Below are 23,701 nucleotides of genomic sequence, written 5' to 3' on the forward strand. Positions count from 1 at the left end.
GGTTCCTCTCTCCATGGGGATTCTCCAGGCAAGAATTCTAGAGTGGGTTGCCATGCCTTCCTCCAGGGGATCTTCCCAACCCAGGGATTGAACCCAGGTCTCTGACATTGCAGGCGGATTCTTTACCATTTGAGCCACCAGGGAGGCCCATGAATACTGGAGTGGGTAGCCTTTCCCTTCTCCAGGGGATCTTCCCAACCCAGGAATCAAAAACAGGATCTCCTGCATTGCAGGTGGATTATTTACCAGCTGAGCTACAGGTTTCCAAAAACTAAATTTAGGAACAAAGGTGCTATTTCAATGGGGGAAGATAGTGTCATAGACAGAAGTAACGCGTAAGAGGTGAAGTGGGAAGATCAAATGTAGGCAGCTCTAACAGACTTTGTCAGTGAAAGTACGGGGGGAAATAGGAACCAGGCCTGAGGAAGGGTTATTTAAAGTAGGAGACACTTTGTTATGTTTAAATGCCAAAAGCAGAGATTTTAGAGAAAGAGGTTGAAAATGCACAGAGGAGGGACAACAGAGAAAGATGCCACCGGAGTGGTGGGAGGCATTGGCCTTAGGAGGAAGGATGGGAGCAAAAGTCAGTGCATTCTCACTTCTAGAATGTCGGTTTGAAGACAAGTTACAGGCGTCCCCATGTGATGATGTCTGTTCACTCTGTCAGGTTGGGGGGAGTGATGAAAGTGATGGGGCCAGAGATCTAATTAGACTGAGAGATTTGAAATGTCTGTTTTAGAGAGCAAGACAGAGTGTAGGAAGACTTAGAAGCCTGTCTCAGCAAACAGAGGGCCCAGGCGAAGTTAAGACCAGAATACACTGGGAATAGACATGAAAACTTACTAGTCTACCTCCCTCACTGCTGCCAAGTGGTTTCTGAAAACAGAGTTCCTGTGGGAACATCCAGAGACCTTCAACTCCCCAGCCTAGAAGTTGGGGCCTCAACTCCGGGGCCCTGGTGGAACTTCATAATTTCACTTTTCTCTGTTCCTCCATACGATCACACTTAAGTAACACACACAGATCTCTTGACTGTTTCCACACCAGGCATTTGCCTGCCTAAAGTCAGACCAAGACAACTCACATAGGATAGAAAAGTTTTCAACGACATGCTGTCAATTTTTCGAACTCCTCTGATTGCCAAGAAGGCAAGTACCTAGACTACATGATTCTAGTCTTCCATAATCATACTGATATGACTCTTGTTTAACTCTGGCTTCATTATCACCCAGGTCCTGGCAGGAGAGTAGATGAAAGTCATATTTGGCCTAGTATGCCATTTTAGACACACAGTACTGCACACACCTGAGTTTGCTCATGTAGTTCTTACCTTCTGGTGTCTATCTCTAAAGAGATCTGTAGTTAAAAAGTAAAGTTAGTCGCTTCAGTTGTGTCTGACTCTTTGTGACCTTATGGACCTGTAGCCTGCCAGGCTCCTCTGTCCATGGGATTCTTCAGGCAAGAATAATGGACTGGGTTTCCATGCCCTCCTCCAGGGGGTCTTCCCAACCCAGGGATCAGACCCGGGTCTCCCATGTCGCAGGCAGATTCTTTACCATCTGAGCCACCAGGAAGCCCTTTAAAGAGGTCTGTAGTTAGCAAACAACTACAAGAAACAGACTGTAGCTAATTTAAGGAAAAAACATGTGTTGAAAGACTACGAGATAGGTCCCAGAATGGAAAGCCAGACCTCAGAAAGGGTGGGGTCCAGGTTTCAGAAAGGGTGGAGTGCAGTTGTGGGATGGGGGTTGTCACAGGTAGAAGGCACATTCAGATGTCAATCCTCCCACCTTTGGAGCATAACGCAAGCAGATTGGGGTTTTTGTCTTTAGTTGCTCCCCATACAGCAGAGGCAGAGCCATTTCTTTTAAAATGGTGCAGAAAAATGTAAAGAAAATAACCATCGTTCACATTCCTACCACTCAAAATAATTAACACTGCTATTTTGGCATACCTGCTTCAGGTTTTTGGGTTGTTTTTTTTTCCTGCTTATACTTTGGTTAGAATCACCTAAAATGTTTATATATTTACTGCAAAGAAATCCTTTTATCCTCAACAGATGTGGCTAGTTTCTGGCTGATCTGTGTGGGCCCTGGCACCAGCCCCTCCGGCGATCTGCTGCGGCCTTGAGTCTGACCAGCTGGCCGTGAGCCTCTGCTGTTCAGATGGCTTTCCCAGTCTGCACTTCTTTCTCAGAAACTTCATCTGTGCTCAGAATAACGCTGGAGGGTGACGATGTGTCCCAGCTCATCAGTGGAGGCCAGGGAGTGGACATTATCATACAAAAACTAATGTGAGAGAGAACAGTTAATTTCACTGTGGCTGGGACCATAAAAGGAGAGGGCAGGGCCTGTATAAAATCATCTGGGCCCTGGGACTGGGGTCCCATGTGTTTTTCCTAACAGCCGCTCACTCATGTATTCACTCATTCAGTCATCCACTCAGAAACCCTCACCAATGCCTAATGTGTCCTTGCCCTTTCGTTAGGGTCCGGGAATGTGGCAAATATGACAGCCCTTGGTCTGGTGAAGCAAAGTCATGGGCAACCAGCAGGACTCCTAACAGGTGAGACATTCGCGTGGTGTGCAGGGGAAAGCAGAGTCGAGTGGGGCCTGCTCTGGCTTGAGGGAGGGGTCTGAGGAGGGGACATTCAAGCTGGGCTTTGGGAAGGGAGCATGGTACCAGCAGGAAAGAATTTAAAGCCCCTGAGGCATCTTAGTGTGATTCAGGGGCCAAGGGGGCAGGAGGCACATGGCAGCTCCTCTATCCAAGCCTCAGTCAGCCCCCAGTTGCCCCAGTGAGGAAGGTATAAACAGTTTTACAGTCAAGAACATAGAAGAAGGATCGTGAGAGAAAAACGACAGTGTGGTGGGTGCTCATTGAATGTGACTGGTCTTCCAAGCAGAGAGAACAGCACACGCAGCAAGGGGGTGAAAACAGGGCATGTTGGGAAAGAAACAAACAAAACTCCTCCTGTGGCTGCCAGCCCCCAAAGGACCCCTCCTAGGGACAGAAATCTTCCACTCCCGGTTCATCCAGGAAGTTTATGGTGGTGGTGGGAGAGGCCCCACCTGGAGCCTGGAAGAAGGGCAAGAAGAGACCAAAGAGGCCACCGTTTGGGCTTTTCAGAAGTGTATTCTCTGACTTGGGAGAATTTACAAGTGGAGACTACAAGGCTATCTTGATTCTCCCACTTTCTCCCCGGGCCTAGCCCCGGTCCTCTCTGAGCTTCAGGTTCTCCAAATAAAAGCCAAAGATGATAAATACCTCAACTCAGGGTGTGGAAGAACAAACAAAACACTGTGGGAGCTGGCCCCTGCCTCCTCTCTCCAACTTCATCCTGCCCAAATTCATCCCTGCCTCTGGACCTTTGCACATTCTGTTCCTTCCCTCCAGAATGCTCTTCTCCTGACTAGCTCCTTCTCAACACTCGGGTCTCATTAATCTCAATATTGGCTGCCTCTCCTGAAAGTCCTATATAGAGGTGCCCGTTCTCTTTCATTGCCCTTGTTGTATTTGAAACAGTGGGGGTTTTTTTCCTTTTGTTTGTTTTATTGTCTGTCTCTCCTGGAATGCCTGTTTCCTGGTGCCAGGAACTTAAGTTTCATTCACTGGAGTCTCCCCAAGGCCTAGAACAGCGTTTGGCTCGGGGCAGTAGTACGCAGCCAGTTTTGCTGAATGACAACCCAAGAACCCTACCAGGCCTTGAGGACTCAGAGGCAACTGAACTGCCTTTATAGAGTATCTAGACTGTTACACCCTGTGCCCAGAGAAGAGCCCTGAAGGTTCTACATGTCAGCATACAGGCTGAGCTCAAAGGACACTGAGCCCCCAAATGGCGAGAAAACATCCAGTCCTGGGGAGATCCACCCTCCTCCTTCCACCTTGTAGTATGCGACCCTTGAAAAGATGCTGCCAATTATACCAACTGTTAGTAAAACAACTGCCGATTCATTCATTCCCCAAATGGCCACCACCATGGGCCAGGCATTGTTGTAGTTGGTGGCAGGCAGAGCTTTTAATAGAGAGGAGGTAACCAGAATGACCACACCTTAAGTGACAGAATTGCAGCCCAAGGATAATATAATTTCACTCTGATTCATAATGTCAAATCTTTATCCAATTTCCCTTTTTTTATCTTTGCAAAAAATATACATTTATAGGAAGTTGCAAAAACATTACAAAAAGGTCTTATGTACATTTACTTTCCCTCAACAATAACATCTTGTATAAAACCAGAAAATTGACGTTGGTACCATCCACAGTGATTTTGACTTGTGGATATCAAATTACTCCAGGAGTATTTGTTGAAAAAAATTATTCATTGAATGTTCAAAAATCAGTTGGTTGTATGCTGCAGGTATAGACCTGCAGGTCTATTTCTAGATTCTTTTTTTCTGTCCTGTGAATCTATTTGGCTATCCCTCTCCTGATAAAATGTCTTGATTAATGTATCTCTACAGGGAAGTCTTATAATCAGGAAGAGTGGTTCTTCTCATTTTCTTTTTAAAAATTGCCTTAGCTACTCTGGTTTCATGACTTTTTCATGTAGAATTTAAAGTAAGCATGTCAGTATGTCAGAAAAAAAAGCTTTGCTGGACTTTAATGGGAATTGCATTAAACCCAGAGATCAATTTGGGAGGAAGTGACAATTCACTATGCTGAGTCTTCCAATCCAAGAATACGACAGGTTTCTCTATTTATGTAGGTCTTTGCCTTGTTTCATCAATGTTTAGTAGTTTTCAACATACAAGTCTTATGTTTTGTTGGATTTATACATTTCATTTTTCTCTCAAGTGATTATAAATAATATTATCAGGTTTTTATTCTTGAGTTCCATGTGTTCACTGCTAGTATATGGAAAGACAATTTTTGTTTACTTATCTCATAGCCTGACAAACCTGACAAACTCATTTAGTTCTAGGTATTTGTAGATTCTTTGGAATTTTCTACATAGATCTTCATCATATCATCTACAAATAGTGTTAGTTTTATTTCTTCCATTTCTGCATTCCTAATTTCATTTCCTTTTTCTTGCCTTGTTTTGCTGGCTCAGACTTCCAGTATGATGTTGAATAGAAGTGATGAAAGCAGATATCCTTGCCTGTCCTGATCTCAGGATTGGTAAGCAAGTAGTCTTTCACATCATAAAGGGTGATGTTAGCTATAGGTTTTGTATAGATGACCTTGTCAGGTTTTATTATTTAGAACGAATGTTGAATTTTGTCCAAAAATTTTTTTTGCATCAATTGTTATTATCTGTGGTTTTTTCTTTTCTACAGGCTTTTTGAAATACTGAAGAAGAGGTTAGAGACTTCCCCATCTGACAATTCGCTCAGACTGGGAACTCAGCTTCTACCACTGGTCTAGTTCTTCATGCCCCAGTGTGCTCAAGAATGCAACGTGGACCTGCATGTGGCTAAAGCAGCCCAACACAGGAAATGCTGCCCAGAGTGTGTCCACTGCTATAGATTTACAACAGCATAGCCAAGGCGCAGAGAAGCCCTGTGATATAAGCTGATTCTCAACATGGAATTTCCCAACTTATTTTATCACACGGCAATTTTTTGCACAAACCCTATTATGTTTCATAGGACTTTCTCTGAAACACTTAGGGAACCACTCAACTGAGTCTGTCCCCTAATTTGCAAACTATTCAAAGGCTGAAAGACAAGTGCCCTGATCAAGGTCACAGATGGTGACATCACAGACGCAGCAGGTCTCCTGTCCCCAGCTGGCCGCTCCTGCTCCCAACCATGCTGCTCTGACATACTAACAAGTCAGTAGGCAGCCCTGCAACACCACACACCATCATGGAGAGGAGGAACGTTCCACCTCATCAGTCTGGTCCCTTTGGGGGCTCTCAGGCTCTTCATCCCCAATAAGCTTGAGGATGAGCAGCTCAATTTTTGTAGGTTCGGTGGAATCCATGGGGGAGATGTATGTACGCAGCTGGGTCAGTCATGCTGTTCTAGCTTCCTAATGGTAGCACAGGGTCCAGGAGTGCATGTACAACCTGTTGGTCTAACATGACTCCAGACCAGAAATTATTAGAATTACTAACAATTATTAGAATTACTAACAATTCTAATTAGAAGAAAAAAAAAGTTTTTGCATGGAGATGATGCTAAATTAGGAGGCACTGAGCTAGAGCAAACTCTTCAGAGTCTGGAGGAAACTTTTGAGAGTCCCTTGGACTGCAAGATCAAACCAGCCAGTCCTAAAGGAAATCAGTCCTCAATATTCATTGCAAAGACTGATGCTGAAGCTGAAACTCCAATACTTTGGCCACCTGATGGGAAGAACTGACACATTTGAAAAGACCCTGATGCTGGGAAAGGGTGAAGGCAGGAGAAGGGGACGAGAGGATGAGATGGTTGGATAGCATCACTGACTCAATGGACATGAGTTTGAGTAAGCTCCGGGAGTTGGTGATGGACAGGGAAGTCTGGTGTGCTGCAGTTCATGGGGTTGCAAAGAGTCGGATGCAACTGAACTAAACTAAGTTAGAGCTACCAGGAAGCACCATGCAGAACAAAGTTGTAACATGAAGTGAGACCTTGGTTCCTTACGACGAGACTGAGCCGGATCTAGTCAGGTTGAAGCAAAACCTACTTCCAGAATGTAAATGACAAGACTAGTAGTGCCCTCTTCCTCAAACCGGTGAGATGGAATCTTGTCAGTTGCCAACAGAATCCTACCTAGTTTGCCTGTGAAGCAGATTGGCTCAGAATAAGTTATCACTGAACTGGATCTGCAGACCCCTCTCCATCAAGAGATCATTTCCCCTAAGGTTCCAAAGCAAAGAACAACCTTTTCTGCCCCTCTCATCCCGGGCCCCTACCCACTCTCAGACTGATGCCCCCTGCCCTACTTCCCATTAAAACATTAAGAACACAGGCAGCCAAGAGCAGCTTGGGCAATACTTGATATACATCATACATTTATTAGTGAATATCCCTCTGAAATCAGCAACAATATTAAAAAAAATAATGATTGCACTACTTGGTCAAGCAGAACTAGCAACTTTCATTTTAAAAAAAGTACAAATCTGTTAAAAATTTCAATCGGTATACACATATATAATACAACATACTAGTTATGTTAAATGCTACAAACCAATGTGAATCCAATGGAATGGAAAAAACCACACATTTAAGCTTTAAGAACCATTTTTTTTCTCTATATATTAGCATTTTCTCAAATACATACATGGGAAAAATGAGGTAACTGTAAAATGTGCAAGGAACAGGGCCCCCCCAAATTACATGTTTATATATATATATGTAATTATATATATATATATAAAAGACCTTTCTAACACAGAACACAGGTGCTGGGCCCAGCCAGGGCTGGGGGATGGAGCCCACTGTCATGCCTAGGCCAGAAGTTGGTAAATAAAACAGTAAACAATGACAAGCCCCCACCACAGGAAATCATTGGTAACATGGCATCTATAGCAAGGTCGGCAAATCACAAACATCCTAAATAATTGTCTTATAAATCTTTTTTTTTTAAGTGATTTTTTTTTTTTTAATGTTGTTTCCCCCCCAATAGCTGCTCGCTGGAAATCACTGCTGCAGCCGACACACAATCCGTGAGCCTGTTTCCGCCTGCCCCAGGAACTGGAAAGGGTTTTGAAAACCTTTTTTGGGGATGGGGAAGGGAGGGGGGTTGGAGAGGGTGGTTCTCTGTGTAAAACGTGGGGTTTTCAACACTGCTATAAATGTAGAAATGTCACCTGGAGTTATATACAGTAAGACTTTGGGTTCTCCACGGGGTGGGGCCAGGCTGATGGGGCCCCATGGCAGGCTGGGGGGTGGCGGGAAGCCAGGGCCGCTGCTGGAGAACGAGGGTGGTTGGAGCATCCCTGAGGCAGCAGGCGCCAGGGGCTGCCTGCTAGGATGTGCCGGCCCCACACGCGGTTCGTTCAAGGGCAGCAACCCCAGCTGGGGGTGAGGAAGAGAAGGAATGGGACCACGAGGGCGAGGGTGGGGAACTCAGCCAGACCCTATGGGGGCTCCTCCAGACCTTGGAGGGCAGGGCTCAAGCTGGGAGGCGGCCCCTGGAGGTGGGTCCACACCCTCCCTGGACCCAGGTCCTCCCGGACTTCCTTGGAGGAGACACGCCCAGGCAGGTGGGAGACAGGTCCTGGCTAGAGAGGGAGAAATGCCCTGAAAAGCGTACGGTCCCGGTAGGCTCTGGGGACGTGTGCAGTACAGTGCATGGCAGTTATCAGCTGAGCACAGACCCCCCAACCCCGCCCACGACCGCCAGCCACCCGGCCCAGCCCCAGCCGCGCACATGCATGCAGACCAGGCGGTACAGCGCGGACCATTCCCTGCCCCCTGGGCACTTGGTCCTGGTTGGTCCCTATACCCCCCCCATTAAACCAAAAGAAAAGAGATTGTTTAAAAATCCACACCCTCAGATCCTACACGCGATTTGGGGCCAAATGATCAACAAAAACTGCTGCTCCTCACGTTCATGCAAAACGACAGAAAGGGGAGATTGGGCACGGGTCTGGGCACCATCACTGCCAGGGAGGGCAGCCACCCGCAACACAGGAGGTCACTCTCCCTGGCCTGGCCCAGACCCTCTCATAGGGCCCATCTGCCGCAGCCCAGAGCCTGCCTCCCGCCTGCTTGGGAGGCTGGCTCTGATGCTCCCCAGCCTGGGCTTGCGGCCGGAATGTTGTGCCTGGGCTGAGGGCCCTCTAGGGAGCCAGCCCCACCCTCACAGCAGCCTGGCTGCCTGAATCAGCCGAGGGTCAGGGTGGAAGGACCCACTTGGGCTTCCGGCCACCATCTGTCCACGCCTGTCTGTGCCACCTGCACAGAGGGCATGCCACTTCAGGGCAAGAGACCAGACGACCCGGACAGCTCCCCCTTTGCCCATCTTGGGGCCAACGATCTCCACCGGCCACACTAGGGGAATGGACCCTGGCTCCCAGTGCTGGCAGGAAAAGGAGACAGACCCGAGGGCAAACAGGAGAGAGACTGAGTTACGGACGCTCAGGCTGCTCCCTGGTGGGCAGACGGGTGGGCAGATGGGGAAGGAGTCTTTGGAGCTTGGCAAATGCAGGGGCTTATTGCAGGGGTTTCTCTCGGGCTGACCCTGACAGCAGCTCTGGAGAGGCAGGCAGGAACGGCAGGGCAGGCCGGGACCACGCCCTCCCTGGGCACCCCCCCCTCCCCGAGTTTCCAGAGCTTTGGGCAGGGTTCTCCGGGGCGGCTGCGGGGCCTCACTCAGCCTCCCTGGGCACCTCGGAAGCATCAGCCCGGCAAATGGGACACGTCCGGTTGGCCTGGGGGGAAGCAGCCGCATGTCAAGACTCCACTCCTGCCCAACCCCCATCCCATCTAAGACTCTTCTGCTGCCTGGTGGGGACCTGGCTCCCTGCGTGGAACCAAAAACTTCTGGATGCCAAAGAGGACGCAGAGGGAAGCCCTCCTCCCTCCCCACACCTGGGGGCCAGCATGGGAACCTTACCTTCAACCACTTGTCGACACATTTGGTGTGGAACTCATGGTTGCAGGGGAGGACCCGGAGCAGCTGCCGAGCCTCGAAATCACTGAAGCAGACGACACACCTGGGAGGAGGAGTTACAGAGCATCACCCCAACCCTGACGGCAAGGGCAGACTCAGGGCAGGGCACAAAGCACCTCCCCCGGAAATCAGAACCCCATCTGTGCTCACAGAGAAGCTGGGGGCGGCGGGGGGTGTAAGAGGCGGCCAGGGCACTCACAGCGTCTGCTCTGACTGGTGACTGTCCGGGTGAAAGCGGTATGATGGAAGCTGCTCGATGTCCGCTTTGGTGAGGCCACGGGGTTTGGCATCTCCCAGCCGCTCGGCCAGATTCAGGAGAGCCTGGACGCGGGCAGGAGGGGAGAGTCAGCGGCGGCCAGGGCTGGAGATCCCCCAGGCCCCCACTTCCCAGGACCGGGCTCCACGGGACCTCATAGTTCTCCATCTCCACGTCATCCACATCAAGATCCAGGCTGATGGTGGGCCCCATTGCTGTTGGTGACATCGGCAGCATCGAGCTAGTGAGAGACAAGCACGTGGGCCCAGGGTCAAGGGCAGTAAGCAAAGAGAGCATTGGGGGGGGGGGGGGGGGGGCGGGTTCCCTGATTCCCGCCATGAAACCAAGCCCAGAACTCTGCACTGTTCACACCAGGGACCCCACTGGGGAGCGTGAGTGTGCAGGGCTGGTCTAGTGGGGGTGCTGGGGCCCAAGCAGCCCCGGGACCTCTATGGGACCCTGTTTGGGTCTAACCACTAAAGGCCCCAGGAGAACAGTCCCACAGCTCTGGAGCAGCTGTGCAGGTACTTACAGGAAGTAGGGCAGGAAGCTGGGGTAATACGGTGGTGGGGGAGGTGGCGGGGGCGGCGGGGGGAGCGGCTGTTGCAGGCGGTATCTCTGGGTGCTCAGTCTCCGAGGCATCACGTGGGAATATGGCTGCGAGAGAGGGGCCAGGGGCGGGTCAGCCACGGGCCTGTCTCCCTGGTCACCCTGGAGCCAGAGCAGGGGCGGCACTCACCACACCGAAGGACAGCTCCTGGGGCAGGGTGTCGTGGGGCAGGTAGTGCATGGGCACGGACAGTGGAGGGCCGGGGGCCGAGGTGGAGTAGGTGAAGCTCCCCAGGGGGTGCTGATCCCCCCGGAGATCCACGTCATTGTCGAGGCGCTGCAGGGGCTGGAGAAGTGGGGGGGGGGGGGGGCGTTGGCAGTCAGTGACGAGGGGCGTCCCCTGGCCCCTGCCCCGCCTGCCACCCCCTGCGGCATCGGACCCATGGCCGGGACTCACCATGCGTGGGTGCTGCGTCTGCAGGGACACAAACTGCCCAAGAGGCGCCATGTGAGCGGGCTGGGGGTGCGGGGCCGGCGGCGGGGGGTGCAGGATGTAGTGGTCACTGGAGATGAGGTGCGGGTAGGCCTGGTAGGGCACCGGGAGCTGCTGCATGGTGCACGCCTGGATCAGCTGCTGAGAGAGGGGGCAGAGGCTGGAGAACGTTCTTCTGGGCTCTGGGTTGGGTCTTAGGTTTGTGGGATCAGGGCCAGGGCCGGGGCCCATTCCACCCGGCAAGAAGTCCTCTGGACCATCTAGCCCTGGCCTAGGCCTCCCAGGCAGAACATCTTGCTCTGACGGCCCACAGTGACGACTCCAAACCATACAGCAGGCCCTGGGATGCAGGGCCATCCCTGAGTTCTGCAACGCTCCTCCACTGGACATGAATACACGAACGCGTTTCTGGACAAGGCTGCGGCCTGGAGCCGAGAGAACTCTGACAGCCTGGGTGAGGGCCGTCAAGTGCAGCTCAGTTCTGCTACGGGTCCAAGCCCAAGGCCTTCGGCTAGAGGTGGGCCAGGAGGCCTGGGCGGGCGCTCACTCACCGGGGGCGGGAGGCAGCAGAGCGGGTAGTGCTGCCCGCTGAACATCACGGAGCATGCTGGGAGCTGCTGAGCGCTGCAGCCAGGGATGTGCTGGCCTGTAGGCAAGGGGAAGCCTTGGGTGGTCACCGTGGTGACTGTGTAGGACAGAGGGACAGGTCCCTGGTGCACCTGTAGGAGAGAGACCCACAACTGTGGGGAGGCCACTCGGCTGCCCCGGAGGTGAGAAAGTCCCACCGGGCAAGCTCTCTTCCCTTCTCTAGCTGGGGCCTACCCACTGTAGACCTGGCTGCTATCTCCTGCCCCAAGCCCCAGAGAGTCCTCTGGGAACTCAGGAGGGGCTCTCTAGCTCTATCACTCATCCACCGTGTGGCCCCAGGGAAGCTCCTTCCCTTCTCTGGGCTTCAATGTACCAACCTGTACACCAGGGCTAAAAATGCCTCCCCAAACAGAGCAATGAGTTCAGCGAGGTGAAGTCAGGGTATTGCTCCTCTGTTTCTTGGATCGACTTGCCAGAGGCCAGGGAGGCAAGGCGGAGTGCGAGGGTGGGGGGTTCTGCCTACCTGCTCGTGGAGATCAACCATGAACGGGCTCTGCTGGGAGGCTGGGTGCAGCATTCGGGGGCTCCCGCCGGCAGGAGCCGAGGCTCGGCGCTCCTCTACGGGGAGGTGTGCTGGTCGGGGCGGCAGCTGCTGGGAGGGGAAGTGCTCATCCTGGGTAGGCGGGCTGGCCAGGGGGCCCTCGCGGCTGGGGCTGCACCACAGAGAGGAGGCCCCAGTAGCACTGACGAGGGCCGCTCATTCACAGAGCATGGAAGAAGCTAAAGGTCCACTACCCACTGGGGAAGGAAGACAGCTCAGGGCCCTGGGCCCACCGCCCCCGGCCCCTGTGTCCAGCCCAGGCTGACAGCCCCCATGCCAGTGGCTCCAGGACCCATAGGACTGGGAGGTTCCCTCCTACCTTCCCCAGAACTGGCCCGGGCTGCTGCTGGGTCCTGCAGGGAATCGCCGTTGACCCCCAGGGGCAGAGGGTGCCCACCTAGTCCCTGCCAGAGCCCATGGTTGCATCAGGGGTGGCAGAGGGCTGGAGGGGCTGGGCCAGGGCACACGACCCTAGGAGGCAAACCGACAAAGGGACTAAGGCACAGAGAAGTCCAGTCCCTTGCTCCACGAGGGGTCAGGGAGGGAGCATCAAACTTCTGCACCCTGGTTCCAGAAGCCCACTCATGCCCGCCTGCCATGCCCCTGTGCTCCCCTGGAAGCACTGCACTCTGGCACTGGGGTTCAGGGTGGACAGACCAGAGAGAGGCTTGGCCTGCAGGGAGTCCAGAGGGCTGGCTCACATGCTTCCAGGCCAGATGGCTCTGGTGTAAGGCTCCCTCCAGGTGGGTCTTCAGGGAATCCTGTCGTGGTGCAAGGATCTACAAATATGACCTACAGGTAGTTGGGTTTCTGAGGGGACTCCAGCTTCCTCCCTTCTATCTGCTTGGCTCAAGAAGGATTGCATTCCTTCCACTACTTATATATGAGAGATTCTGACTTGGTTCCTGCCCTTCGGGGTTCTCAGTCCAACACAAGTCAGGAGTCATCCCTCAGTATCCATAGGGTACATGTTCTAGGACTCCCATGATACCAAAATCTGAGAATGCTTAAATCCCTTATGTGAAATGGTGTAATATTTGCATATAACCTATATACATCCTCCCCTGGACTTTCTATCATTTCTAGATTACTTATAACACCTAATACAATGTAAATGCTAGGTAAATATGATGTAAATGCTACCTAAAGGGCAAATTCAACTTTTGCTTTTTGCAACTTGATGGATTTTTTTCCCCAATATTTTCAACCTACAGTTGGTTACATCTATGGGTGTGAACCTATGGATAGAGAGGATCAACGGTATAGTTCCTTTCCATAATCTGTTACCACAGTGCCCACCCAAGTGAGACTTCACCTACTCTTAAAAGAAGGAACTGTTAGCTCCATGCTACAGAAGAGAAAACTGAGGCTCAGAGACAAGAAAGGACTTGCTCAAGGTGCCACAGCAAGTGTCAAAGCGGGGAGGTGGGCTGACTACAAGCCTCTTGCTGTACCCTGCTGCCCAATGGGAAAGGGTCCAGGCCAAGAATTTTGGCATGACGCAATGAAGCGATAAACGCAGTCAACCTCTGATGGACTGGTGGGTCTGGCAAGAAGCCAGGCCCTCTGGGGCAGGAGGAGAGGGTTGGAGGGGGTGGTACAAACCTGACCCAACACAGCCCGCAAGTCAGAGGTAGGGTTTGCTGAGAAAAAAAAGAGGAAGCAAGAACCTAAACCTAAGGGAGGAAGCTGAGTGGGAACGAGGTGGGGCAGGAGCTGGGGTCCAGGAGGGGCAAGTTTCGGGGGGGCGGGGGTGTTAATTTCAGAGGTTGGAATGAGGTCCTGGCAGGGAAAGTTCTGGAATCTGTCAGGCCCTGCAAAGCAAAAGGGCACGTCTAACATGACCAGCCTTTGGCCGTTCCTACCACTGGGACCCCGCCTGCATAGAACGAGACTCCTATGCTTCCTCCACACACAGCCTCAAGTGCTGCCTCTCTGTTCACACAGTTAGGAATGTGTGCACTGTCCCCTCAGCTCCTTGTTCCTCTCCTCTGAGCTGGGCTTTAAGTGTATGGGCCCTAACTTTCACAATGAGCCTGAAAGGGAGGAGTTTCTCTACCTGCTAAGACAGCTTAGGGCCCAAGGCCACGGAAGAGCTGGAATTCACACTCCTCCCAGCCAGCAATTGGCAGAAGGGTGGACAAGGCCCAGTGGATTGTATCCAGCACAGGGCAGGCCTGATGTGGTAAATGCACCCAGGAGAGCTGATAACCTAGGCCTAAGGTCTATGTAATCAGTCTGGCAGCAGTGAAGTTAGTGCCAATGATTAAAAATTGGGAGATTACATAAAAATCTGGCCTTTCAGAGTGAGTGAGTGTGAGTATGTGTGTCTGTGTGTGTGTATGTGTGTGTGTGGTGAAGCAGAAAATCTGGTCCCTCATTCCTGCTTGACTCCCTCACTCCAAGCATGAGCTTTCTCTCCAGGCCACCCCAGACCCATTCCCCACCTGTCCACCACAGGTGACTGGGGTTGTAACCCCCGGTGTGGGCCAAGTGCACATCCTAACACACATGTGTACACACACACGCACACAGCCTCGATTCCTGCTGATGATCCAGCTGAGCAAACATAGGCCAAGAAAGACTCAGAGGAAACCCCCAAATAACTGAAACGACAAACTCCTGACCCACCCTACACTTTTTGGATCAGAATCTTAGGAAGGTTGGGGAACAAAAGTGCCTGGAATTCCACCAAATTCCCCAGCAGTTTCTATAGCACAGGCAGTGCTTAAGAACCTCTGTTCTAACTGACCTTGGAGATTCTGAGAGACCTCAGTCCTCCTGATGGGGAGTTACTAACAAGAACTACAATACTTTCCATGTGCCATCCCAGTTAAGTCCTCGTAGCAACCCTCAGAAGTAGGAACACTGAGGATGAGATCTCACTGAGAGAAGTGAGACCCAAGGCCAGTCAGCTACAGTTGAGTGCCCAGGGACACAGCAGTGCCCTCAACTGCTCCTCTTACGCTAGGCTATCTTGTTGAAGGCTGGGCAATGTCAAGGCTCGGGGTGAAGAACCACAGAGGCCCAGGCCCATGGGGTTCTGCTCTGGCCAGCCTCTTCAAAAACGCCCACAGTGCAGGAAAGGGAAGTGGCAAGGAGCTGGGAAATCCAGCCACCAGACAGAAGCCCTTGAGCTGTGGCCAATGGTGCCAAAAGTGGCAGTGTCAACCCTTGCATTTTATTAACACATGACGCCCTGACTTGGCAGTCTTGGTTGAGGATTGGGCACTTTGCTTCCTCTCTCTGAGCCACAGCTTATTCATCTGTAAAATGGGAACAGGCCAATAATCACCTCCCAGGGGACTGGTAAGGACTCCCCAAAGTCCACTGCAGTGATCTGCAAAGCTCGGGTATTGGCTGAGCTCTACACTATCAAAAAGTCAGACAGGATCCCGCAGGGAATACCCCAGCTGGTTCTTGACTGGGAACAGAGATGGCCCAGGGGGAACTCACCCACTTTACAGTTGAGGAAACTGGGACCCAAAGAAAGGAAGTAACTCACTCCAGACTATAAAGCCAAAGCGGGTCAGAATTAGTCCTGGCTGGTCACCTAGGCCCAGGCTTCTTTAACCCTGACTTGCATTATCATTAGTACCCTCAAGAACTACCTAATGCCAAATCTCTACTGCGGGCCCTAAAGGAGATCAGCAGAGCTTTCTCTTTCAGGCATCCTGATGAGCCCTATTGTGGAGAGAAGTGAGTGAGGCCCAAAGTTGGAGCCAGCAACTTGTTCAAGGTCAAACAGCAAAGCCACCACCTAACTGCTGTCTTTTACCACTCGTCCTTTGGGCTGGGCTCTTAATGATGTCTCTGAAAAAGAGTCCTGAGGGTCCCATCCCTAAATCCAATCTTGCCCAGAAGCAGGGACGGCATCTTGCATCCCGTTCCTCCCCCAGGCACTTTCAGTGCCCCAAGCAGCTATCCTCATCCTGGTCGAGGGAGACCCTAACATATAATTTGGGCCTGGCGGCTGTTTGCAGGAACAGGGGCTGTTTTGCAGATAAGCCAAGTGAGGCCCTGAGAGAGGAGCAGACTGAGGCAAGCTGAGAAGCATCCCTCCCTACTCCCTCACACCAGCCCCCCAGAAGAGGAAGGCTGGGCCCAGCACTGCCTGGAGGACAAGCAGAGCTACCCAACTGTGTGTCTAGTGGCAGCTGAGGGCAGGACCACCAGGCTCCGAGTTAAGAGCCGTGCGCCAGCCCAGACTCCCTGGGTGACCTTGGTCAAGGAAATCTTTCCTTCTGAGACTCAGTTGGCACAACTGTAAAATGGGGGTGGAAATCTCTCCTTCCCAGAGCTCCCAAATAAAGCCACAATAAGCAAGACGCAAGAAACCAGGTGGTCACATTATAGGGGGAGGTAACCACTGTCCCTAAAGGGCAAGCCCCTTCTCAATGTGGGCCAGACGCAGGTAGCGGGGTTCGGGGAGCTTCCTCAACCAACCCTCCCCAGGAAAGGGGACAGGCGTGGGGGAGGGGGCCGTGGTACGGATACTCGCCCAGAGAGGGGCCTCCCTCACCCCCTTCTCACTCCTTTGTGCTGTGCTCAGAGGAACATCGGGGACGAGAGGCCAGACTGCGGCGTCGGGGCCAGAGCGCTGTGACTTTAAGAACCGAGGATCCCGGACCATGTGCTCGGCGTGAGACAAAAGCAACAACAAAGGAAGTGGCGGCGGCAGGGGGAGGGGGCGGCTCCTTCCTCTCCAACCGCAGCGCTCAGCCTCTGGAGATGAAGACTCGGCCTGGCCTGGGGGGCGCTGGGGGTGGGGAGGGGTCCCGGATTCTAGAGGCCTCGCCGTCCCCACTCCGAACGGCCCGTGATTAACTCCTGCAGAGCCAGCTAGATCACAATACCCAGTCCCAGGGGAAGGGGGGCAGGAGTTCTAGGGATGCAGAAATCGGGAGTTGGGGGCTCAGTCCCCGACTCACCTTCGGCCTCACGGTGACTCCTTTGTTCCCGATCTAGAACGGCCAAGCTGGGCAGGGGGCGGAGGTGGGGGTGGAAGTATGCTGCCTGGACCCTTTAAGAGCCCCCGCCCTGCGGAACAATGTGCTCCCTTCCCCACCCCCTAGTCCGGGGGCTGTCCGGATCCTTCCGGGGCCCTCTCTCTTTGTTGTCCGTCCGCCGAGCGTCTGCCTCGAGAGGCCCACGCGTGGCCAGCGCAGGCCCTTGGGAAGCAGGAGGCAGTGCAGGACGCGGCCGGGTTTGCGCAGCTGCCTGCTGCTGGCCCTTTAAGAACTGTCCGCGGCGGCAGCGGAACGTAATAAACCCCACATTTGATTCACAACATTCGAAGCGGCGGGGTCGCGCGCCGGGCGGGAGGGGGACTCGCGGGGACGCGCCGGGAGGTTCCGGCAAACAGTAGCCGGCAGCTGCCCGCAAGGGCCCCGCCCCTTGTCAAGAGCCCCTCCCCTCGTGTGCCAAGAGCCAATCACCCGCCGGGACTCGGCACGTGATTAGTGGGTCGCCATCTTGAAGGCAGATTTTTTTTTTTTTTTTAAAAACTCCTTCTTGTCACCACCTCCTCACTTAAAGTGACCGCAGCCAGCACAAGCAAGGGGCGGGGCCACATGGCCTGACCTAAAGATGGAAGACCCTCTAGGTGGGTAAGACAAATTGGCTGCAACTCTAACTTGCTATGCAAACTCGCGAATCACTCATGCTTCTGAGGTGGTTTCCCTGCCCGAGAAACGGGTCCCGCTGGGAGAGCCGCAGCCCGGACTTACTGTGTCATGGTCCCCTCCTCGGGACGGGGCGGCGCCTGGGACACTGAAGTGCAATGAACCAGACCTTCGACGGGGCAAGAGCGGCCCCTTAAGCCAGCCTCAGTGGTTAGGAAGGCTCTAACAGCCCTGGGCCGGCAACCTCCCCGGAGATGACGTCAGCTCCGAGAGCTACTGCGCCGCGATGACATCATGGCCTGGCCGCCCCGCATCTCCTTGTTTATACTGCGCGGTGACTTTAAATGGTTGGGTGGGCCTGGCTTGCTCAACGAACCAATAATGGGCAATCCATGCAAATAAGCTAACGCTTGCCGGGAAGGGGGATTGGCCCGGAGCGCGCTGACGTCACAAACATATTTAACCGCCCCGCCCCTAGCGTGGCCAGGGAAAGGGGCGGGGAACAGTTTGAAGTTAAGAGTAGGAGGCGTGAAGAGGAAGTGTTAATCCCTCAGTCCTGTCCGATTCTTTGCAAACCGCTAGACTGTAGCCCATTAGCCTCCTCGGTCCATGGAATTCTCCAGGCCACCTGCGCTCTAATTGCTCTAGGCGAGGCGTGGGAGAGCTGCTTGCCTAGGTGGACAGTGCAACTAAACCCAACGAAGTCTTTAGTTTCCTACAATATTCCTATGAGACAGATTACCACAACCTGCCCATTTTACAAAGGGGTAAAGAACATCAAGAGGGGCGTCATTCACCCCAGGTCACACTGCTGAGGTGACGCTTGAATCCAAGACAAAGCCGAGCTTCGTTCCCCTTTGTCTCCCTGTCTGCCTGACATTATACAAAATGAGGTATTACCTCCATATCGACAGGGGGCGGGGGGAAGGAGAGAAAAATCAGTAATATTTAAAATATTCAAGAGCTGGGAACAGGCCGAATAGAAAGTATGCACATAATCCATAACTAGACTCCTCTAGATGGAGCTGCACTGACACAGGCCTACTTCCGAATCAGCCCTACACGAGATACCAGCACAAATGTTAAAACATCTGCTGAGCCCGTGTAGTGGGGCTGCTGGGCGTGTACCTGTGTGTGATTTTCTATGCTTCTTTGGTATATTTCATAATCCCAAATTTCAAAACTGAAACTGAACTGAGTGTAACAGTATCAATGGTTTTTAAAATAGAATATATTCAGTATCACAATAGAATATTTTTGGAAGGATATACAGGAGACATTAATAACTGCCCTCATGGAGAACTGAAGGGAGAGCACTGGGCCAGAAGGACAAACTTTTTATTCAATATGCTTTTGTATGTTTGCTGTTAAGAAAAAAACCAAACAAACCTATAGTGTATAACCTACCGAAAATTCTAGAGAAAATTACTGCAAAACAGTATGTCTTAAGGATTTCCAGTCATTAAAACTTGTGTTCCTTTAGAGGCATCCAATAGAAACAACCCAGAAGGAAGTTTGGGGAACAGACATGCCTATCCAAGTAATGTTTAGTGCAACAACAATCTGACACCATACTGGGGATGTGCAGCCAATAACACAAAAACTGAAAATGGTGTCTAGGTGCTGTTTGCAGACCTGTAGGGACAAGAGATCAAATTCAGGAGGCATGCTACAGATGTTACCTGGAATGTCGAACTCTCTCCATCACAATTAAACTATGGGTGCATGAGAATAAATGGGGATGCCTTTCTCTAACCATCTCCTTAAAAGCAACTCTCCCTTCCCCTAAATCCCTTCCAATCTTATTTTTCTCACTCTGTAAAAGCAATTAGAAAATCCTTCCTACACTCAAAGTGCTTACACAGACCAACCCCTGCTTGCCTGTGTAGGGCTAGAACCTGCAATGGCTCCCTAATGCCTAGCTTTCAGGGCTGTGCTTAACAAGACAAGCTTCCCCGACCAAACTCTTCAGGCTCACTTCTCCCCACCATCTCTCCCACAGCCATGGCTGTGCTCCCACTGGCCTTCCCTTCCTCTCACTTCCTTTCTACCAATGCATATGCATTGGTAGAATGCAATGCTTGAAGCTTGGCTCCCATCTCACCTCTTACAGGAAGCTGTGAAGTCTCCAGCTTGTGAACTTCCCTATCTTTGAATTCAGGCCTAGATGAACCCTGACCTTCACTTCATGCCATTTGATTTGCACACAGCCCTGTCATGATCACTTCATGTCTCACACAGTAATCTCCTCCTTGCCTGAGAGGATTCAGTATTTTTAAGTGCAGTGACATTCAGCCTTCACTGAGACAACACAGAGGTAATCTCATTTTACAGGTGAGGATCTAAGGCTCAAGGAAGGGAAGCGACTTGCCTGAGGCCACAGTGTGGGAATCCTTACCAGGCTCAGATGGTAAAGAATCTGCCTACAATGCAGGAGAACCAGGTTCATCCCTGGATTGGGAAGATCCCCCGGAGAAGGGAATGGCTACCCACTCCAGCACTCTTGTCTGTAGAATTCCACGGACAGAGGCGGACTACAGTCCATGGGGTCACAAAGAGTTGGACACAACTGAGTGACTAATACTCTGGGCTTCCCTCATAGGTCAGTTGATAAAGAATCGGCCTGCAATGCAGGAGACTGGGTTCGATATCTGGGCCGGGAAGATGCCCTGGAGAAGGAAATGGCAACCCACTCCAGTATACTTGTCTGGAGAATCCCATGGACAGAGGAGCCTGGCAGGCTCCAGTCCATGGGGTCCCAAGAGTCAGACACCACCCCACACAGGAAGTGACTCCAATTACTACTCCATAATCTACTTACTCCTTTGAAGACACCAGCGCTCTGACTGTGTCATTCTCTCTGCCTAAAGTGTCCTCAACATCCCCTACTCACCTCTGACCAAACTCTGCTCAACCTTAGGGGCTCAGCTCAAAGGCTGCCTGCTGGGAGCCTCTCCTGACCTGTCTCCTGGTTTCTACAATATGCAGCACGCCTGTTATCACACTGCATCAGAACAGCAGAAAGCATCTCATGGGGCTGCTCCTTCTACCCCTAGCAGGGCCTGGCTCACACTGGACGGTGGTTGCTCTTCCTTGTCCCTGATGCTTCAGAGCCAGGAAATCTTCGTCCTGCCTTGTCTCACACGTGACCCTCTGGTTTATGTCCCCGGAATGCCCTCAGCAAATCCCCACAGCCCTCAAGGTTCCCGCCCCCAGGACCAGAGGCCAATAACACGTCTCCCTCTGACCTGAAAAACTTTCCTGGGCACATGCAAAATCACTCTGGAGCAAGCGGGAAGGAGGCTCAGTTTTACCCTATTTCCCAGGGAAGTCAGGAATCTGGAGTTTCCTCTCATTTATGAGTCCTCTGCTTTGGAACCCCAGTGTGGGCCCATGGCCTATATACCTACTGTGTGCCTCACCCTCATCACCCCAGCCCGCCCCTACCCCTCTGAAGGCAGGTTCTGTTACTTTCATCTTACATATGAAGAAAATGGCTCAGGAAATGACTCCCCTTGACCCAGTTCCCAAAGTGTGGCCCAGGGAGCTCCAGAAATGATTGGTGGGAGTGGCTCACGCTTGGCCAAGCACCTCCCATGAAGTTCTGTGGAGAAACTGGAGTTCTGGAGTCTCCTGCATGATCTGGGTAAATCCTACCCTGATCATCTCATTGGTCCTTCCAATGACCTAGGTATCAGTGTGTGCTCCACTATACAGATGAGGAAGCTCAGGCAAAAGAGGACATGACTCATCCACCATTACATAGTCATCAAGGGGCAAACATGGGGTCACATTTTAAGCTAATATTAAGTTTGGTTCACGCAATGCAAATGCCAACACAGGGTCTCCAAGTGTCCAATAATCAAAAGCACAAGAGCCTCTCCAGATCACAGACTGGAAGAATGGCAGAGAGGGATTTGAACCCTGGTCCCTTGAATGCAAAATACTGGATGCTACCTACATTCCGGCTTTCACCCCAGGACTCTGCAGGAGATGGTTCCTGCTGGGGCCTCCCCTATTCTACCTGCCTACCTAAGAGCCTGGACAGCTGGCTGCCTCCTTCCCTCCATCAGGGGTCAGAAAGTACTCCACTCCTTTTTTCTAAAACCCCTCAAGCCCTCCTCCAGATGCAGGGCCCAGCAGCCTTCCCAAGTGAAGCTGGCAGAACACAGAGACTGAGGGACGGTTCAGGAACACACAGCACAGCCTGGTAAAGCCCGCTCAGGACACAGACCTCCCAGCTACCCCAGAGCATCAGCCTTGAGCCTCACATTCCAGGGTAGGGGTTGACAGGCCCCACTCTGCCAAGTCCTTGCTGCTTAGGGCAGGCTTGAGCACACCTGAGCCCTAAGCTTTGGTTGCCCTAAAAAGCAGAGACCATTTATGCATATGGGGGAGGGTGGCGTGTCTATAAAGGTGTTCCCAGGTCTGGGTTCGAGGCTGCAGCACTCTGGCCCCAGCTCTGAGTCTTGGTCAGCGATGTGGCCTCTCTCTTCCTCAGTCTCACTTCTGTAAAACCAGGATGATGACACCACTAGTGACAGATGCCATTTCCTGAACACTCTGTGTATGCAGCACTGCTGTTCATCTCCTACAGGCTACAGAGAGGGCAGGCAGACACTGATGGTTAAGTGCAGTGCCTCAGAAGCCAGCCCACCTAGACTATGAGAAAGCTGCCACCTCTATGAGGCTCACAGTTTGTCCAGTGAAAATAGGGGTGACTATGAGTCAACAGTGGCTTCCACTGTGTGCACATCTTCCACGGTCCTGGAAGATACCATGTGCTTGAATCTGTGAGCTCTGTGGGTAGGGCACTGGGAGGGGATCCGCTTCCTGACTCCCTCCCTGTTATAGCTGTCCTCCATGGAACCCATAGGGTCTGGTAAACGAAGGAGCGGGTACGGGTCACCACAGAATCCAGAGATGAAAATCGGGCGCTGCAAGATTGTGGGAGCCTGGCAACTCCCGGGAGATGAGTCCAGCTGAATCCCCCCTTTGCCCTCCAACCAAGGCCAGCTTCCTACACCCACATCGTCTTTCTTGCTCTGGACCCATCTCGACTCGGGCTTCATAGCCCTCAGAAAACAGAGTGTGTGACCTTGGGCAAGACACAGATCCTCTGGAGCCCCCGCGCCTGTCTTTACCCTCAAAGCAGTACCCACGCCGCTGGCGTGCAGTGGTCTGTTCTTCCGACCCGAGGCAGCCCCAGGGCAAGGTTTGGGTCGCGCTGGGTCCCCAGCAGCTGGGACAAGGAGCGCTGGTAGTGTTTGGGACAGCGCTAAGGAGGCCAAAGCACTGCAGTCTGTCCTGGACTCCTGGGCTCCAGCTCTAGCCGGGACTCGCCAGGGGTTGCGATCGGAGCATGCGTGGAGCGCAGGGCACTCTGGGACTAGTAGTTCCCAGGGGCTCCCCGTACTGGAACACCAGACAGCGGGCAGAGCAGCTCTGGCCCGGAGTCCCAGGACAGCAAGCTCCCGCCCAGCGGACGCTGCCCGGCGGACTCTGGCCTTGCTGGAGGTCCCTGCGCTACACTGCTAGCCCACTGCCGCCCCCTATCGCTCCATCCTCGTTGACCCTGCGCCTGGGGCGCACGGCGCAGGGTCCAGGCCGTGCGTTACCTGGGGCCGCGGCGGGGCTCTAACCCCACCCGGCGGCCGGCGCGTTGCTCCCGCTGCAGCCCGGGGTCCTGGTCCCGCTGCGGCCCGAGCGCCGCCTGCCGCGGTCCCCCCTTTGGCCCGACGCAGTGGAACGGTCCACAGACCTCTTCACCCGGGCGCGCGCGCGCGCGCGCGGGGTCTACAGCAGCTACGTAGCTTCACCCTCGCTCCCGCGCACGTATGGAAGTACCTGGACTGCACCAAGCGCGCGGGAGCGGAGGGTGGAAGGAGGCGGAGCGTGTCTCGGCCACGCCCCCTCAGTGTACGGCCGCAAAGGGCGCGCAAGGGCGAGGCTTACAGGGTCTGGCACCCCAGGTGCCCCCTTTGCTACCGGTGTGACCTTGGATGAATGACTAAATAGGAAAAATAATACGAGCCCGTGGC

The 23,701-nt window shown here is 52.8% G+C and overlaps 1 protein-coding gene across 6 annotated transcripts; it reads right to left on the reverse strand.

Annotated features, from left to right (window-relative positions):
* Nucleotides 1–6,915: 6,915 nt before the first annotated feature.
* Nucleotides 6,916–23,510, reverse strand: RNF44 (ring finger protein 44). 6 transcript variants are annotated; one of them, XM_065918241.1, is made up of 11 exons: nt 23,279–23,510; nt 12,356–12,507; nt 11,959–12,148; nt 11,399–11,566; nt 10,812–10,988; nt 10,545–10,700; nt 10,338–10,462; nt 9,959–10,046; nt 9,749–9,870; nt 9,493–9,592; nt 6,916–9,307 (listed from the first exon to the last, which is right to left on the reverse strand). In XM_065918241.1, the coding sequence occupies exons 2-11, from the start codon at nt 12,460–12,462 to the stop codon at nt 9,245–9,247; spliced, it is 1,296 nt and encodes a 431-aa protein (XP_065774313.1). In that variant the 5' UTR covers nt 12,463–12,507; nt 23,279–23,510; the 3' UTR covers nt 6,916–9,244. The 6 variants fall into 6 exon arrangements, with proteins under 6 accessions (XP_065774313.1, XP_065774315.1, XP_065774314.1 ...); XM_065918243.1 differs by lacking the exon at nt 23,279–23,510 and adding an exon at nt 17,766–20,819; XM_065918242.1 differs by lacking the exon at nt 23,279–23,510 and adding an exon at nt 16,968–17,734.
* Nucleotides 23,511–23,701: the final 191 nt, after the last annotated feature.

The sequence above is a fragment of the Muntiacus reevesi genome, chromosome 1 (genome assembly GCF_963930625.1).
Source record: "Muntiacus reevesi chromosome 1, mMunRee1.1, whole genome shotgun sequence".
Taxonomy (NCBI): Eukaryota; Metazoa; Chordata; class Mammalia; order Artiodactyla; family Cervidae; genus Muntiacus; species Muntiacus reevesi.

Coding starts and splice junctions, on each gene's coding strand:
- RNF44 (XM_065918239.1), bottom strand. CDS start 16,669: ATGGTCCGGGATCCTCGGTTCTTAAAGTCACAGCGCTCTGGCCCCGAC. Junction 10,989..11,398: donor TCTGCTGCCTCCCGCCCCCG/GTGAGTGAGCGC, acceptor CCCCTCTCTCAG/CAGCTGATCCAGGCGTGCAC. Junction 9,308..9,492: donor GTGTCGACAAGTGGTTGAAG/GTAAGGTTCCCA, acceptor GCTTCCCCCCAG/GCCAACCGGACGTGTCCCAT.